Below are 16,313 nucleotides of genomic sequence, written 5' to 3' on the forward strand. Positions count from 1 at the left end.
GTATAGTGGGTCATCTCTCCACGTTTTTGTTGATTGAAATCGGTTTGTTTTTCAATAGACTTTATTAATTTAGACTATGAGAAAAATATAGACCCACTCTATAAAAGAAAATGCCTTGAAGTTCTAAAAAATGACAGTATTTGAAGGTTTTGATACGTATAAGCCTGTTTGAGGCAAAAAATTTCAAGTATTGGACATATTTATAGGTTAAAAATCAATGATATGTTTTAAAAATATATATTGCTTTAATGACTTTTTTTTTAAAAATCTCACATTTATTGATATTTTAATTTTTCAGAAGCTTGTCCGACCGTGTATGGGCATTTTACACGCCTTATCCACCCATCTACTTAGCATTCTTGTCAAATGTTAGAGCAACATTTAAAGATTAAAAACGTCTCGGGAACACTGCATATGAGTCCGTGAAGAACTGGAACACCCCCATCACGCTGTTAGGTGCATGCTGAAAAGTTTGATATGATCTAATGGACGAAAAAAAATGTAATGTAATTACACATACTTGGTTTGAGTCAATAATGTATTGAAATGCAATAAATATAATATTGCGACTTTAACATATCATTTTATTGCATTTTCCGGAAACTGAATGTTTTTACCGAATGTTTTGGAACTATGTTTTTCAAGCTTCCGGTACACATGTTATGCCGGTGAGGAAACGAGTGATGCAACCTTTATGAAAGTTTTTACCTTGCAATGAACCGTTTTCTTTGAATTCGCGGTTAGCAATAAGATTTCTGGGTATGTATAAGTAACTGAATCAGGATTTTGAACTTTGAACTTTAAGATAGGAATCGCACATATAAACAATATGGAAAATTCTCACTGTTGAACAGTTTTTGTTAAGATTCTACTTTCTGTTTAACGCTTTCATTGATCAAATCATCATGTTTGGGCTTGGCAAAACAGACGCATTCAAAGATCATAAATGTTTTGTTTTGTCATTGTTCAATTGAATTGTGAACTGTGTTAATTTTCATTTAACAATATCCCGTTTTTGCTTAATTTGATTAAAGTACCAGAATCTGGTAACCAAACTGAGTAGTGTATAACAGTTTAAGCCCCAGTTTATTGAAATGTTTTTTTTTAAAATTATTATTATTTTTTGAAGGTCTTAATTGTGTAAAATACATGCAAGATGAGTCAGTCTCTGCCAACAACAAACATCAGTTTTCCTAATGAGGAGGAAAAAATCCTGAAATACTGGAAAGAAATAGATGCCTTCCGTTCATCATTAAAGCAATCAAAAGGCAAACCAAGGTTGGTGAGACAGATGTATACAGCTGATTCACATTTACAGGAATGTGATTTTTCTGTGGAAACAAAGACTTTCACAGATATATATATATATATATATATAAGAGTCAAAATGGTCATTCTTGAGATCAGTGCAAACCCTGACTGATTTTATTTGCTCCTTTTTCTTGTATTACCAATCACATTCCTACATTTAGTTATAGAGTATTAGGCATTTTGTAAATATATTTTTTTATTTCATTGGATTCTTCAGGGCTTCCCATGTTAATGAATAGGGTCCCTGAACTGCCCCATTCCCAATGCTAAAAAGGTACCTTTTTAACATAATTCTGTATGGTGTTATCTTCAATTAATTATCAAAGGTACTGATTAAAATATTATATGAACTTTATAAAGGCAATTTATGGTTTTTAATTTTTGATTTATTTTGGTAGTAGTTGTATAGTACATTTATTTTGTAAACTTTCCCAATATGCAACTGATTGTCAAACATTTTAACGGATCCTTGCCCTTGAACCCCCCCCCCCCCCAAAAAAAAAGTTAAATATAAGTGTGTAATTAATTTCAATCTGAGAATACACCAGTCCTGTCACATGTTTTTGAAGATGATATGGCTTTGTGATTTTGAAATCTGAGTGGTGCATTGAAAACATGGTGAATGGGGGATTTAAATTTAATAAAAAGCAAACAATACTGGCACTGGGTTGCTTGGTAAGTCAGTAATTACCACATGTATTGGGTAATGGATATTAGCAAAACACTTCTTTGTCATTGTCAAATTTTAAGTGTAAAATTAAATAGATGCAATGCACATGTATTTGGTGCTAAAAAAATCAATAAAGAATTTCTTGTTATCTAGCTGACATGCACTTATTTAAGAGCTCCAGTAAATTGGTAACTGAAAAATGTTGGTGATTTAAATTGAGTTAAAGCTTTCAAGAAGGAGTCTATTAATAAAATAAAAGTTATATTCTTGCACATCTTATAGATGCCACATGATAAAAGAAGTAATTCATTTAAAGTTATTGAAATTAACAACATATTAAACAGCTGTTAAACTTGTAATATTCATAATTATGTACATTTATAGTAGTACGGTAACCATTTTACCTTTTTCAACACTGAATGAAAGTTTTTATCAATATGTTTATCTATTCCATTCCCGAACCAATTTAAAAGAAAATAAAATTTAGTTTGATATTTACAATTTTTTATTTGCTTTCAAGGAATGTTTATTTGGTTTGGTAAATAAACCATCTGATATTTTTTTATGAAATGTTCATTCAAAAGAAAGAAAATCCAGCTAGGTGGAATTTTTAGAGACACAGGACTTGGATTATCATGTGGGTTTACATTCTATGATGAGCAAAGGTTTATTGCGTTCATGTACATATAACTGAATATTGTAGCTGCACATTCTATGATGGGCTAATGTTTTCCACTGGTCTGTCACGATCATGATAATGTATTCCAGTGGTGGCTGAGTGGCCACATTGTATATTGGGTTATGTAGATGTACATAAAAATATGATTTATAGCATACATGTGTTCATGGTGTTTGAGATTTGTAACATTCATGTATATAATTGATAATTTTAGATACAAATTGTACAGTGGTGAACCGTTTATAACATATATGTATATTGGGTTATTGTACATGTTTAAGATGTATGCTGGATTATTTAGGTAAGCATTCTCTGATGAACCACCATTTATAACATTGTAGGTACACGTTCTATGATGGGCCCCCGTTTGCTACAGGCCTGCCTCATTATGGACACATTCTGGCTGGGACCATCAAGGACGTGGTGACACGCTGGGCCCACCAGACCGGATACCACGTGGAGAGGAGGTTCGGGTGGGACTGTCACGGTCTGCCTGTGGTAGGGATAGATTCTTTTTCATTAGGAATGAGTTTTCACTCATTGACAATATCTACAAAGTTAAAATCATATAATTATGATAACACACGGCAGTTTGTCTTCCCATACATATTATAAATAGAATGAAATTTATTCATGTATCTCTTGTCATACTTTGTATGAAGACTACTTTCTTTATGGTAAATTTTAAACTTAGAAAAATAGAGAATAGTGACATATTTGAGGGTCAAGGTCAAAGTTATTTGTTAAAGTTCAAGGTCATTCATAAATATTGAACAAAGTTGATAATGAGCTTATGGAAAAAATATATACAACTGGATAACCTAGTTCATCTTTAAAAAAGGTGTATAGGTTTTGCCTTGCACTTCTTATTTTCATCTTTCTTATTGGCTTTATCATGTTTAAGTAAAATGTGACTGGTTTATTTCAGGAATATGAGATCGACAAAACACTGGGTATCAAAGGCCCCGAGGATGTGGAGAAGATGGGGATAGCCGCTTACAACGCAGAGTGCAGGAAGATTGTGATGAGGTACTCAACAGAGTGGGAGGTGAGTGGAAGAACTTCTGAATGTATGTTGTCCAATGAAAATTGATACGATACATGTTCCACCATGTTATTCAAGTGCTTGCATTTGACCTACTATGATTTCAATATTAATTAACTGAAAGCTTTATTCTTTTGACAAAGAATATTATGTCTAGGAAATCATTGGTGTAAAAATATCAGTAAAAACTTAATTATAGGTAGTCTTCATCATGATCAGTTGAAATGAGTGTAATTTTCATTTTTTTTTATTAAACTTAGAAATTGTCTTAGACTACCATTACATGTATTTCATTGTGTTACATCATGTTTATACATGTATCAGGTTATTGTACACATATTTTCTTGTTTATATCATGCTATTGTATCACGATACCTTCTTGTTTATATTATTCACCTGTAACATGATACTTTCATATTCATATCATAATCCTGTATCATTATCATGACTGTTGCAGGAAATAGTGACCAGACTCGGTCGTTGGATAGACTTTGAGAATGACTACAAGACCATGTACCCCACCTTCATGGAGAGCATCTGGTGGGTGTTCAAGGAGCTCTACAACCGGGGACTAGTTTACAAAGGGTCAAAGGTCATGCCATTCTCCACGGCCTGTAACACCCCACTGTCCAACTTTGAGTCCGGACAGAATTACAAGGATGTGGTGGACCCAGCAGGTGTGACTACTTTTATTCAATGGACAAACTCTTATATTTTTACATAGACATACATGTATCTAAGAAAAAAAACATCTATAAATTTAAAAGCAGTAATATTTATTGGGAATTAAATTTTGATTATTTGAATATGATAAATTTTTGTTCGAAGAAGTTAAATCCCTTATGAAAAATTGATATGATTACATTTAAATATAAGTATGGTTAATTCTAAGAATCCAAATTAAATCGTGAAGAAAACATCACAGATCACTATTCACTAGCAATTAGATACCCTCAAATCATCTGCTTCTACAGTATTTCTAATTTATTGATCATTTTCAGTCATTGTGAACTTTCCCCTCTTGGATGACCCTAACGTGTGCATCATCGCCTGGACAACCACCCCTTGGACATTGCCTAGCAACCTGTCAGTGTGTGTGAACCCTGACCTGGACTATGTCAAGGTCAAAGGTAGAAAAGAAAAAAAGATTTGATCTTTGAACTATATCAGATTATTCTATTTTTTAATGGTAAAAACATATTTAAATTAACTTGATATATGATCACAATTACTTACACTTAGCTATTTACACATGGTGCTTTTATGCACTAAATATCATTTCTGAAATTTACATGTAGACATATAGTTATGTTAATCAGTGTTAATTTTTCTTGCACCAAAACATTACAGCGATTCATGTAAATAAATGCTCTCATCTGTATGTTTTGAAGACAAATCTACAGGAAAAGTTTACATCATGATGGAGGCACGGCTGGTTTCTCTGTTCAAGAATGAAGACGAATACACAATTCTAGAGAGGTATATAAACAGTAACAATTAAATGTTCTAGTAGAAATTCCTCATATAACTGATTAATTAAACTAAAGGTGTTTTATAGTGTAGCAACAAGAGAGAGAGAGAGAGAGAGAGAGAGAGAGAGGGAGAGAGATCATACCTTAGACTCTGAGATAATATTCTAAAAATTAATAATATTCTCAGAGAGAGAGAGAAAAGAGAGAAAAAAGAGAGATAGATAGACAGACAGAGACAGATACAGAGAAAGATGGCATATTTTTCATTTATATACCTCTTTACATATATATGTGACTACTTCTATCCAACAGGTTTAAAGGAAAGACCCTAGAGGGAAAGAAATATGAGCCCATTTTCCCATATTTTAAACATGTAAGTTCATGTACTAGTGTTTGACACATTTAAATAATGTAAACCTTCATTTTAAAGAAAAAAAGTCACTGAAATAATAAGTTACTAAGCTCTTGTTTACTCTATAATAGTAAAATAATTTTATTTTGTTATGTGTAGATGAGAGAGCAGACTAACGCCTTCAGAGTCCTGGTAGATGACTATGTCACAGCGGAGAGTGGTACAGGGATTGTCCACCAAGCTCCTTACTTTGGAGAGGTACTGTACTTCAACTTTATATACAAAGGAACCAGGACATATTAGTATTACGTTTACTTTTTCGTCACCACGAACTGGTTATTTTAAAATTGGTCATAAAAATATTGAATATCATTACTTTACTTAATACCATTAAAATTGATGAATTTAAATCATATGTATAATTTTAGAAACATTTTAGTTAGATAATATTTGCATTTTCTTTTGTGTTTCAGATACTGTAATATCTGATTTAATCTTTAATACCTTTTATCTTTCAGGATGATTACAGGGTGTGTTTAAAGTATGGTATCATCTCCAGAGACATGAAGATCATCTGCCCCGTTGACGCTTCTGGAAAGTTCACAAGTGATGTCTTAGACTTCAAAGGCCAATATGTCAAGGTCCTTTACATTCCGAATGTTATAAAATGTATTCTCTGAACAACTCTCTTAATTTGTTTGGTCATTTTGAAAGCATGTTGATTTAAGATCCAATATATGAAGTAATATTTTACAGAATGTAACCAGTCAAAACTTTCTTGCACTGTGTGTAAATATGTGAATAATTCGCTGGTTATAAATGGGTTCTGTTATTTACAGACAGCTTTTGCATTGTAAGATGAATAACATTAAATACTTTGTTGGGTTTTGCAATAATGATTGTATACCTATCATGGTAACAGGAAGCAGACAAGCACATCATAAAACACCTGAAGGGGAATGGTCGTCTGGTGCATCAGTCAACATTCAAACATAGCTACCCATTCTGCTGGAGGTAAAGGATAGTGCAAAAGAGAAATGATATGTTTATGGACATTGATGAATGTATAATAAGTGTGCAAATAGCAAATTTTCCCCATTTTCTATATAATCAAAGTATGTATAAATTCTAGAGATGCATTTTGGAGCAAATCTCAGAATGTGCTCTAATGACTAAATGACATTTAATCATTTCCCACACTACATGGAGATATTCTTAAAAGTTAAACCTTATGTGTGAAATAGTCACTGCTTAGACTATGAAGATGTTATGAGCCTGAACTTTCTAGTATTGGGTTGATTTTGTTCCTTAGATCGGAGACTCCACTAATCTACAAAGCGGTGCCGAGTTGGTTTGTGCGAGTGGAGCAGGCTACCACACAGCTGTTGGAGAATAACCAGAAGACATACTGGTTAGTATTACTTAGGAATACACTTGTATTTCAGATGTGATATACTGCACTTTTCCTTTATGTGCAGTATGGTAGGAATCCATTCTGTATATGTATCCACCAATGCACTGTATATTGGGAATTTCAAAGTATTTGTGGTGTAAAGATGTTACAATTTTACAATTCCTGAAAATACACAATTATTGAAGGTGTACCTTGTTCTGTAAATAGGATAACATTTTTTTTAAGATGTGTCTTTCAATGCCTTTTTCTCTGCAGGGTGCCTGATTTTGTGAAAGAGAAAAGATTTGCTAACTGGCTGCGAGAGGCACGTGATTGGGCGATATCTCGTAACAGGTACTGGGGGACACCCATCCCTCTCTGGATCAGTGAAGATGGAGAAGAGGTGAGAGAAGCAGGTTATCATTGGAGGATAAATCAAATAAATGTCTTTGGGAAATGTTTCTTGGCATTTGAAATATTGGCTGGAATTTTGGAGTTGGTTAAAAAGTTGGCCAGATTAAAACTTTGACCATCTTTTAACAGAAAAACTGAAGTTTTAACTTGAGTTATGATTTGGGTGATATTTTTGGCTGACAACAGGTTGTGTGTGTTGGGTCGGTGGAAGAGTTGAAGAAGCTGTCTGGAGTGGAGGTCAAGGACCTTCATCGGGAATCGTAAGTCATTTGGACAATTGTGAAAGAGTTTTGTTGTAGATTGAAAAAATCTGAATTAATTATGTTAATTTGTGGTTATTTACATAAATTTATTGCAAATAATATTCTGTAAATGCTTCTTCATGACATACATTTAGGGTTCTTAATCTTTCATATGTCTTTTTGTCTTTCTATGCTTATTATATTGACTTTAAGGATGGTTGTGAAATTCATGTTTAAGTTGAAATTAACTTAAAGATAGAGTAGTTTATATGTACAGAATTTACTGCAACCATCATCACACATGAGTATCATCTCAGACAAGTGTACTTGTGTTTGATTTTAAGATATTGATTCTGTAACTGTTGACATTCATGTTGTGATTTCAGAGTGGATGGTATCACTATTCCTTCCAAACTTGGGAAAGGAGTTTTGAGACGGACCCCGGAAGTGTTTGACTGTTGGTTTGAGAGTGGAAGCATGCCCTACGCCCAGGTTCACTATCCCTTCGAGAAAAAGAAGGAGTTTGATGACACCTTCCCCGCCGACTTCATTGCTGAGGGCATAGATCAGACCAGAGGATGGTGTGTAACTAGACAACTAGACTAATATATGGATTTTTTTTGGGAAAATTTATGAATAGCGATTCCAATTTTTTTTGTAAAACTTTGATTCCATTAATTATAAATGCTAGTTAGACAAAAGCATTATTAGTTCATGGCAATGTAGCTGCAGTATTCCTCAAGTAATTTAGCAGTTCAATCAAAAGTAAACATTACTTGCATGTGGTTTTAAAACATCCTTTTATTCATAGTACAAAGAATGTAGTAAAAAAAGAACCTCTGAGGCAGCTCCCCTCTAGATGTAAAAGTTTGGATTTTCACCTCTTCCTGGTATATGTGATTAAATGTCTGGTTTCAGGTTCTACACACTACTGGTTCTGTCCACATTGCTGTTTGGGAAACCTCCATTCAAGAATCTCATCGTCAACGGAATTGTCCTGGCAGAGTACGTATGACTCCTAGAGAGAATTCCAAAAAATGTCAAGTTATCAATTAAATTAACAGCAAACTTATAAAACCCATTTTCTCCCCCACTTTCCATTTCCTTCTTTCCCTCTTTTTCTCTGTCTTAAAATTGTTGAAATTGATTTTGTCAACAGATCTGTCAATTGTGCTAGAAATGCTTACATGTATCTATTGTATGTACAAATGAAATTCATGGTAATATTTTCTGAGAGATTTTTGTACTGTAACATTACATATTACAGAGATGGTAACAAGATGAGCAAGAGATTAAAGAACTACCCAGACCCAATGCTGATTGTACATAAGTATGGTGCTGATGCTCTCAGGTAACTAAAGAACTGCAAAAGAAGATACTGTAGAAGCGCATATTTTGGTTGGGTCAAAATTTTGTTGTTTTTGAACCAAATAAAAATCAGTTGGCGTGTAATTTCGTCATATCGTAATCTCTTTGTATTAGTTAATACTTTGGTTAAAAATTCATCGGATTTACTTTCGTTGATTTATACTGCCAATAAAAATAAACAAAATTAAATCCTCAACGTATATTTCTGCTTCTAGAGTAATATCTATTGAGCAATTTTACATCATAATTCCATTTCTCTTGACTTCTGACATTTTAAATTGACCAATGACAATAGTACAGTTATTGTGTGTCCAATTTCAGTTCAATTTTGTCATATATTTAATTTGACCAATGACAGTTCGACATATATTACAAATTTCAGTTTTCTTGTTCTTTAAATTAACATTTTAATTTGACCAATGACTGTCCTCCAGGCTGTACCTGTGTAACTCCCCCGCGGTGAAGGCTGAGGGTCTGAAGTTTAAGGAGGAGGGGGTTGAGAGAGTACTAAAGGACGTGTTCCTGCCCTGGTACAACGCCTACAGATTCTTCATGCAAAATGTGGACCGCTATCAGACGGTGAGGGATATTGCTAGTATTTATGGAAAATTGATAAATAAATGCACTTTGATGTACAAACACTGAAAATACTACATATTAAAGCTTGCTCTTACAGGAAATGCGTAATCTATGCAAAATAGGGAATTCATAGCTAGACTTATGTTATGTAAGATGGTTAAACAGCTAATATGTATCTGTATGATTTTATTAGATATTAAGTTACAGAGTTGTTAATTTTGCTTACAGCAACCATGTTGTTACATGTGCGAGTAGTCAAAAGAGATCAAAATATTGTTTATATGGGTGTTAAGTTGTTATTTTATGCACTGTCGGTGAGAAATAAACGGAAAGCATATGTCATTGAAGAGTTTTAAAGTTAATGATTACATGTATTGGTTAATGTTTTCTGAAGCAGAGTCTTTTTAACTGTTGACTCGATGTTTTCCTATCTGAGATCCTGTTCTGTTTCAGGAGGAGGGGCTGGAGTTCCTTTACAATGAGAACAAGCTCACCAAGCGCTCCAATTACAAGGACTGCTGGATTATGTCCCTTGCCCAGTCACTCATCAAGTTCGTCAGAGTGGAGATGCAGGGTATTGTTAAGAAATATGTTTACTGATTTCAAATTGATATAATGAATTAACAAATTCAAGTCAACATCATTTCTAATATTGATGTGTGAATATGTATATCTCCTATTTACTTTAACTTATAATTTTCTGTTAAAAAAAAGCCCATGAATATTATGATGATATCATGAGAATGTACTTTAATATGAAATCTCAAAAGCTTTTACATCAGTGAGTTTAACTTAGTAAGAAGCCCTATAGTTAATTTTACATGCTAATAATGATGATTTTTATTTTCTGTTTGCAGCATATCGCCTTTACACAGTGATGCCGAGACTTGTCAAATTTGTGGACCAGCTCACAAACTGGTATGTCAGGATGAACAGAAAGAGGCTAAAGGTAAGTCTAGTTCCACCATTACACTCATACACACACACCAAGACATACAAAATACCAGGCAGATTATCACAGCATTAGTTCTGATACTGATTTCATTTGAAATAAAGCATTTTGTGTTGAAAAATAATTTTTAAATGCACCCATAGCACAAAGAATAATTAAAACTAGAATTGCTCTTTTATATATGAACATTTTATCACAGAGACATTTTTGGAAGAAACAAAAACACTAATGAAAAAATCAAAAATTAAATACATGCTTGGATTCCATGATAAATGAACATTGAATATTAAGATATTAATGGACTGTTTTGTCTGTGTTACAGGGAGAGGGAGGACCAGAGGACTGTAAGGAAGCTCTGGAGACATTGTTCTCTGTTCTGATGACCATGATCAGGCTCATGGTAAGTTAACGTTCAAATAAACCATGATGAAAGTCATATTGAAGAATAATCATGATCAAAACAGACTCATAGTGAGTTAAGAGCTAAAATAATCATGGTGGGTTAACAGTTAAAATAATCATGATTAGGTTGGTGAGTTAACAGAATATCTATGATCAGACTCAAGATAAATTTACAGTTGAATTTAATCACAATGATCAGGCTAATAGTGAGTTAAGAGTTAGAATTACAATGATGAGGGTCAATGTGAGTTAATAGCAATTATTGTGACCATAGTCAGGCTCATGTTGAGTTAACAGTTCAAATGACCATGATCAGACACAAGGAAAACGTTCAATTCTAATGACCATTGACTAATGGTGAGTTAACAGTTAGAATAAACATGATTAAACCTTTTTTTAAGATGGCACTTCTAATAATCATGATCAGGCCTATGCACAGAAAACTATGTCCCTAAAATTGAAAGTGCAAAGTACCAGTACTTGTACGTTTTTCTTTCAGCATAAGAAATCTGTACTACCCAGTACATTTACATATACTGACGTTGTGGTCATTAATTCATGGAGATATTTTTATTTTCCTCTTTGTTTATGATATATGTACAGTAGTTTAATCTTGGAGTGGGTTGTTGCTTTTGTAGGCACCGATGATTCCGTACATCACAGAGAACATGTTCCAGAGTCTGAGACAGCTGATAGACCCCGAGTCTGTGGGGACACAGGACATCCGCAGTGTCCACTTCCTGATGATCCCCTCTTACAGGTGTGTACCGGTCAGGACACCTGTCTATCACTGCAATGTCTAAATATATCTGGTATCTCTTATCCAGTCTATTTATACAATAATGTATGTAAAAAAAAATGACAATAAATCCACGAGAATCAAAGTATGACAAGTTCTAAAATTAATTGAAAATTTAAAATAAAATAAAATTTAAATTGTTGTAAGTATTTTATACATGTTCATGATCATCATAATTTTTCTGATGTTTGATGTTTACTGGTCTGCATCAAAGATTCCTGTTTCTGACTTTCATGAAGTGTATGGTTTCTTGGCAATGAAAATGTAGGGGGAGGTGGGTTATATGATAAAAAAGTTTGTGTATTGTTTCTCCACATTCTTGTCCAAAGGTTTGGGCATACACAGTGAATAGGTATGTTTTAAAAATATTTCTGGGTTCCTGCAGGGAGGATCTGATAGACGTCTCCATAGAGACGGCAGTGTCCCGCATGCAGTCCGTCATAGAACTGGGTCGTGTCACCAGAGAAAGAAACACCCTCCCCCTCAAGTACCCCCTCAAAGAGGTGGTGGCCATCCACCGCGACCCTGAGGCCCTGAACGACATCAAATCTCTCCAGTCCTACATCATGGAGGAGCTCAACGTCCGAGAGGTCAAGGTCACTCAGGACAAATCCAGCTACGGTGCCCACCTGGTGGCTGAGGCTGACTTCAAGACGCTGGGAGCCAAGCTAAAGGTGAAGTTCATTTTGTGTATAAAAGGAGAAGGGAGTTGTAAACTAGGATGTATAGGGCTTTGGCTTTTTGTGATGATTTCTTAGAATTAGAAATTTTTTTTTAGATGTGGTGTCAGATCCATCACTATAAAAAACTAAAAATGTTTAGTTTATAGTTATTTTATTTGTATTTCATTTATTGAATGTGTTTCCTCCTTGTGAAGAAAACAGTCTCTTTTTAAGCATGCATAATGGTGTACATGTATGATAAGATTGCTTTGGTGTGGCATATGATAGATTGTGAATTGATCATACAAAATGCCAGGAGGCAATTATAATAATTCAGTTAAATTGAAATAAAATGCTGGATCGTTCATAAGGAATTTTCACTGTAATAACTTGTTCTTTTGATTTCACAGGGAGCAGTGAAAACCATTGCTAAAGCTGTGAAGGAATTGACAGACTCTCAGCTTGAAGAGTACCAGAGAACAGGGGAGATCACTGTGGCTGGTCACACACTGGGAGAGGGCGACCTGAAGCTGATGTACAAGTTTGACAGCAGCAAGGAGGGGGCCAAAAGTTCCTATGATGCCCACTCTGACAAAGAGGTAAATAAAAGGGTATTAAAATAGTATATAGGATATGAATTGATTAAGGCAGAATTACCCCTAGAAAAGAAAGATAACTCCAATGGGATAAATTTATGTAAAAGTGTACAGAAGGATGAAAAACATCAGTGACTAATTTGAGTCATTTTTCAAATAAAAAAATATTAAACCAAACTATATCAAGATCTTTTTGTTAAGTTTGATTTGTTAAAGGCAAAATAAACCTAGTATTCAGTTTTCAATTCTCCTCTTCAGAATTATATTGCTACATGTATTTTCTTATTTTAAAAATTTGTTTCGTTAGGTATTGGTGTTGATAGATATAGTCCCCGACCAGAGCATGTTGGATGAGGGCGTGGCCAGAGAAGTCATCAACAGAGTCCAGAAACTACGACAAAAGGTACCCTACAGAATATGTCTCTTTTGTCTTCCATGGACATTCAAAAAATTATTCCAATTTTTTGATGTTTTTTTACTAGGATTGAAAACTTTTAAAAAAAAAATTGAAAAATTTAAATCTTTTTGAGAAAAAATCATGAAAGCAGCCATTTGTTGATATTTTTTCCTGAAACTATAGAATTTATCATAGAAAATTGATAAAGAATGATTGAGTGCATTGAAATGATATTATTTTATTAGAACACCTGGAGTCATATATGTTTGTTTCTCATGATCAAGACTATCTTGAAGTGCTCTTTTTTCTGAATTTACAAACACATACATAGTAAAAATGGCACTAGCTTAGCACTTTCAGTACTTTCAAAGCTTTCAGTACTTTGATTTTCTTTAACTAGGGAGGACTAGTGCCATCAGACAAGATCACCGTGTATTACAAAGCCTCTGAGAATCTGGATAAAATCATCAAAGAATTCAGCGACTACATCGGTAATGCCATCAAACAACCACTCGTTCCATTCCCTGTCCCTGCATCAGAGACGGTCTACATCCAGGAGAGTATGGACGTGAGTATTAATGGCCACCAGTATGTTAGATTTTTTGTTCAATTCCACAGCACTCCTATTTGATTTTTTGTCAAGAGAGAAGTATATGTTTCATGGATATTTTTTTGCTTACTTCTTAAACTACATAAGAGAGACATAGGTGTAATCATACAAAAAAATTGTTTTGGGTAGTTGACTTAAATATGACATCAGCCCAATGATATGGATACCACATTTCACATCTTGATACTATTGACAGGTGAAGAAAGATAAGCTGGAGATGGCTATTGTGAAACAGGGTGGGGAGTCAAGTGGTGCCAGCACCACCGTCAGCTTCCTGCCTCCCGCCCCAGCAAAGGCGGCCCCCTATTGCAAGTTTGTGAATGTGGTCCTGGTGGGAATGCCTTCACAGGAAGGAGTGGAGGGAAATCAGGCGACGGTTCTCCTGGAGAATCCCTCAGGGAACGGGGTCAAGGACATCCAGACACTGACTGACCAGGTGGGAATTTCTCATCATGTCCTGTTGTTTTAATAGAGTTGTCAAATTTATGAAAGCTATGCTTGGACCTTAGTTGGTGAACTTATACATATGCATAAATATGTATATTCAAAAGCTGAACATGCATGCATTTTTACTGTACATCTGTGAAAAATTCATAAATTATTTATTACCGGTATTTGTTAAAAGGGCATGGGTTTGATTTAAACTGAAGATTTTATTAACTTTTGAATCCATGGGTATTTATAATTTCATGTAAACAAGGTGGATGATATTTTTTTAAAATCCAAGCTAATTAGAACAGCTTGTTTCTGGTGTTTGTTTACTTTTTACCTCATATCAGTTTTTAAAAGAAATATGGGAGAAAGTTATCTGAGGATTTGAACATTTTACATTGATATCTAATTTCAGAATATACCAATACATGTATTACTGGGGTATATAGTAACAGAAGAATATAGATAGTAAAATGAGTTTAATGATAATCTAAAATAATCTTTTAGTCTCATAAGTTAATGTAGGTCCAGTGTTGTCCAATTGAGAATATTAATGCTATATGAAAAAGGGGAATAACTCTTTTGAAGTTTACAAATTTAAAAGGAATTTGATATTTTCTTTTGACATCTAACAATAGAAATCAACTTAAGATAAAATCCCTGCTTTCTCAATATATATTTTGAATGATTTATAATAATTTTGGGCCCAAAAAAAGGAATAATTTCATTATGCCTATATAAATTCATCTTCTAATCATTTTTAGATCAAATCTGTTTTTGGAGTACGAGGAAGAAGGGTGGTAGTGTATACCGATGCTGGACTGAAAAACGAGCTTCCATCCACCACCAAACCAGACACACTGTTGGGTCAGACTTTGTATGTGGGGCCCATGGTGGGGACACAGGGAGTCCAGTACACAGCAGTGGCGACACCTGTCTGTCATTTTGTGAATGTGGAGAATTCAAAAGGAGGCAGTAAAAAGGGGACACTACTGTTAGAAAATCCCCGAGGAAACACCTTGAATGTGGAACAGCTACTTGCACAGGTATTGGTTATGATATCTAATATTTTCAAAATAATTTACTCTTTAATGGTTAACACCAATAAAAATATGAACAATTTGTATTTTTTTAAAGTTTCAAAATTAATAAACTAATTGATTTTGTACTAAAGTTTTATATCAAATTCCTCTTACATGTACATTTTTCTAATGAAATGGGTTGTATATTTGCTTTCTGAGTGTCTTAAGGACGGTAATGGACTGTAATCTTGTTACAGGTATCAGCAGTGTATAATTTAAATGGAAAGAATGTCACATTAAGTCGCACAAAGGACAAGGCAGGGGTAGTAACTCCAGACAGTGTTAAGAACCTCCTAGATTTACATGGCTCAACACTACAGCTTCTGGTGCAATAACAGCAGGACGGCTAGGGATTTCACAGACATTTAAAATCACAAACCATGCAGTGCTATTTATATAAACATTAACATTAATTCTGGAAGTGTAACATCCTGATATTCTATTCTGATTTTCAGTGTCTTGTCACTGTGTGATTAATAAAGAGTGGAATATATAAAGTCAGGTTTATATTCCTTGTGTAATAGATACCTTTGCTATATAGAAATAACAATATCATTAAAAAAAACCTACATTTGTTATAAATAAATAAATGCCTTTTTGATTTTTACAACCCCTGATTCTAGTTTTTAATGATTTAGTTAAGTTGTATTTGAAGGCTTTTGAATAAAATTCAATTAAAAAGAAAATATTTTATCCTTAACCTGAATGCATCCCATTTCTGAAAGCAGTGTAGCAATGCACTTTGAAAAAAATATATACAATCTTTGAAAAAAAAATATGCTTTTTAATATTTTTGTGTGAAAAATAAGTCATACAGACCACACAATTGGTTTAATTGGTAGAGCAACAATATTAC

General features: G+C 33.9%; 1 protein-coding gene across 1 annotated transcript; it reads left to right on the forward strand.

Annotated features, from left to right (window-relative positions):
* Nucleotides 1-656: 656 nt before the first annotated feature.
* LOC128158682 (isoleucine--tRNA ligase, cytoplasmic-like) lies at nucleotides 657-15,952 on the forward strand. Its single transcript, XM_052821620.1, has 29 exons — nucleotides 657-759; nucleotides 1,130-1,278; nucleotides 3,002-3,158; nucleotides 3,589-3,708; nucleotides 4,163-4,382; nucleotides 4,707-4,835; nucleotides 5,097-5,184; nucleotides 5,490-5,550; nucleotides 5,689-5,787; nucleotides 6,048-6,170; nucleotides 6,452-6,543; nucleotides 6,842-6,940; nucleotides 7,199-7,325; nucleotides 7,523-7,596; nucleotides 7,965-8,159; nucleotides 8,497-8,583; nucleotides 8,846-8,929; nucleotides 9,381-9,525; nucleotides 9,979-10,099; nucleotides 10,383-10,474; nucleotides 10,800-10,877; nucleotides 11,518-11,639; nucleotides 12,064-12,352; nucleotides 12,751-12,939; nucleotides 13,244-13,339; nucleotides 13,734-13,901; nucleotides 14,140-14,379; nucleotides 15,140-15,421; nucleotides 15,655-15,952. The coding sequence occupies exons 2-29, from the start codon at nucleotides 1,157-1,159 to the stop codon at nucleotides 15,790-15,792; spliced, it is 3,837 nt and encodes a 1,278-aa protein (XP_052677580.1). The 5' UTR covers nucleotides 657-759; nucleotides 1,130-1,156; the 3' UTR covers nucleotides 15,793-15,952.
* The last annotated feature ends 361 nt before the right edge of the window (nucleotides 15,953-16,313 follow it).

Source organism: Crassostrea angulata, chromosome 8 (genome assembly GCF_025612915.1).
Source record: "Crassostrea angulata isolate pt1a10 chromosome 8, ASM2561291v2, whole genome shotgun sequence".
NCBI lineage: Eukaryota > Metazoa > Mollusca > Bivalvia > Ostreida > Ostreidae > Magallana > Magallana angulata.

What these genes read in the sequence shown, in the direction of transcription:
- LOC128158682 (XM_052821620.1), top strand. Translation starts at nt 1,157, where the DNA reads ATGAGTCAGTCTCTGCCAACAACAAACATCAGTTTTCCTAATGAGGAG. An exon ending in TTTTCCCATATTTTAAACAT is followed by an intron (nt 5,551 to 5,688) that starts GTAAGTTCATGT and finishes TGTTATGTGTAG; the next exon opens with ATGAGAGAGCAGACTAACGC. An exon ending in AAGGACCTTCATCGGGAATC is followed by an intron (nt 7,597 to 7,964) that starts GTAAGTCATTTG and finishes TTGTGATTTCAG; the next exon opens with AGTGGATGGTATCACTATTC.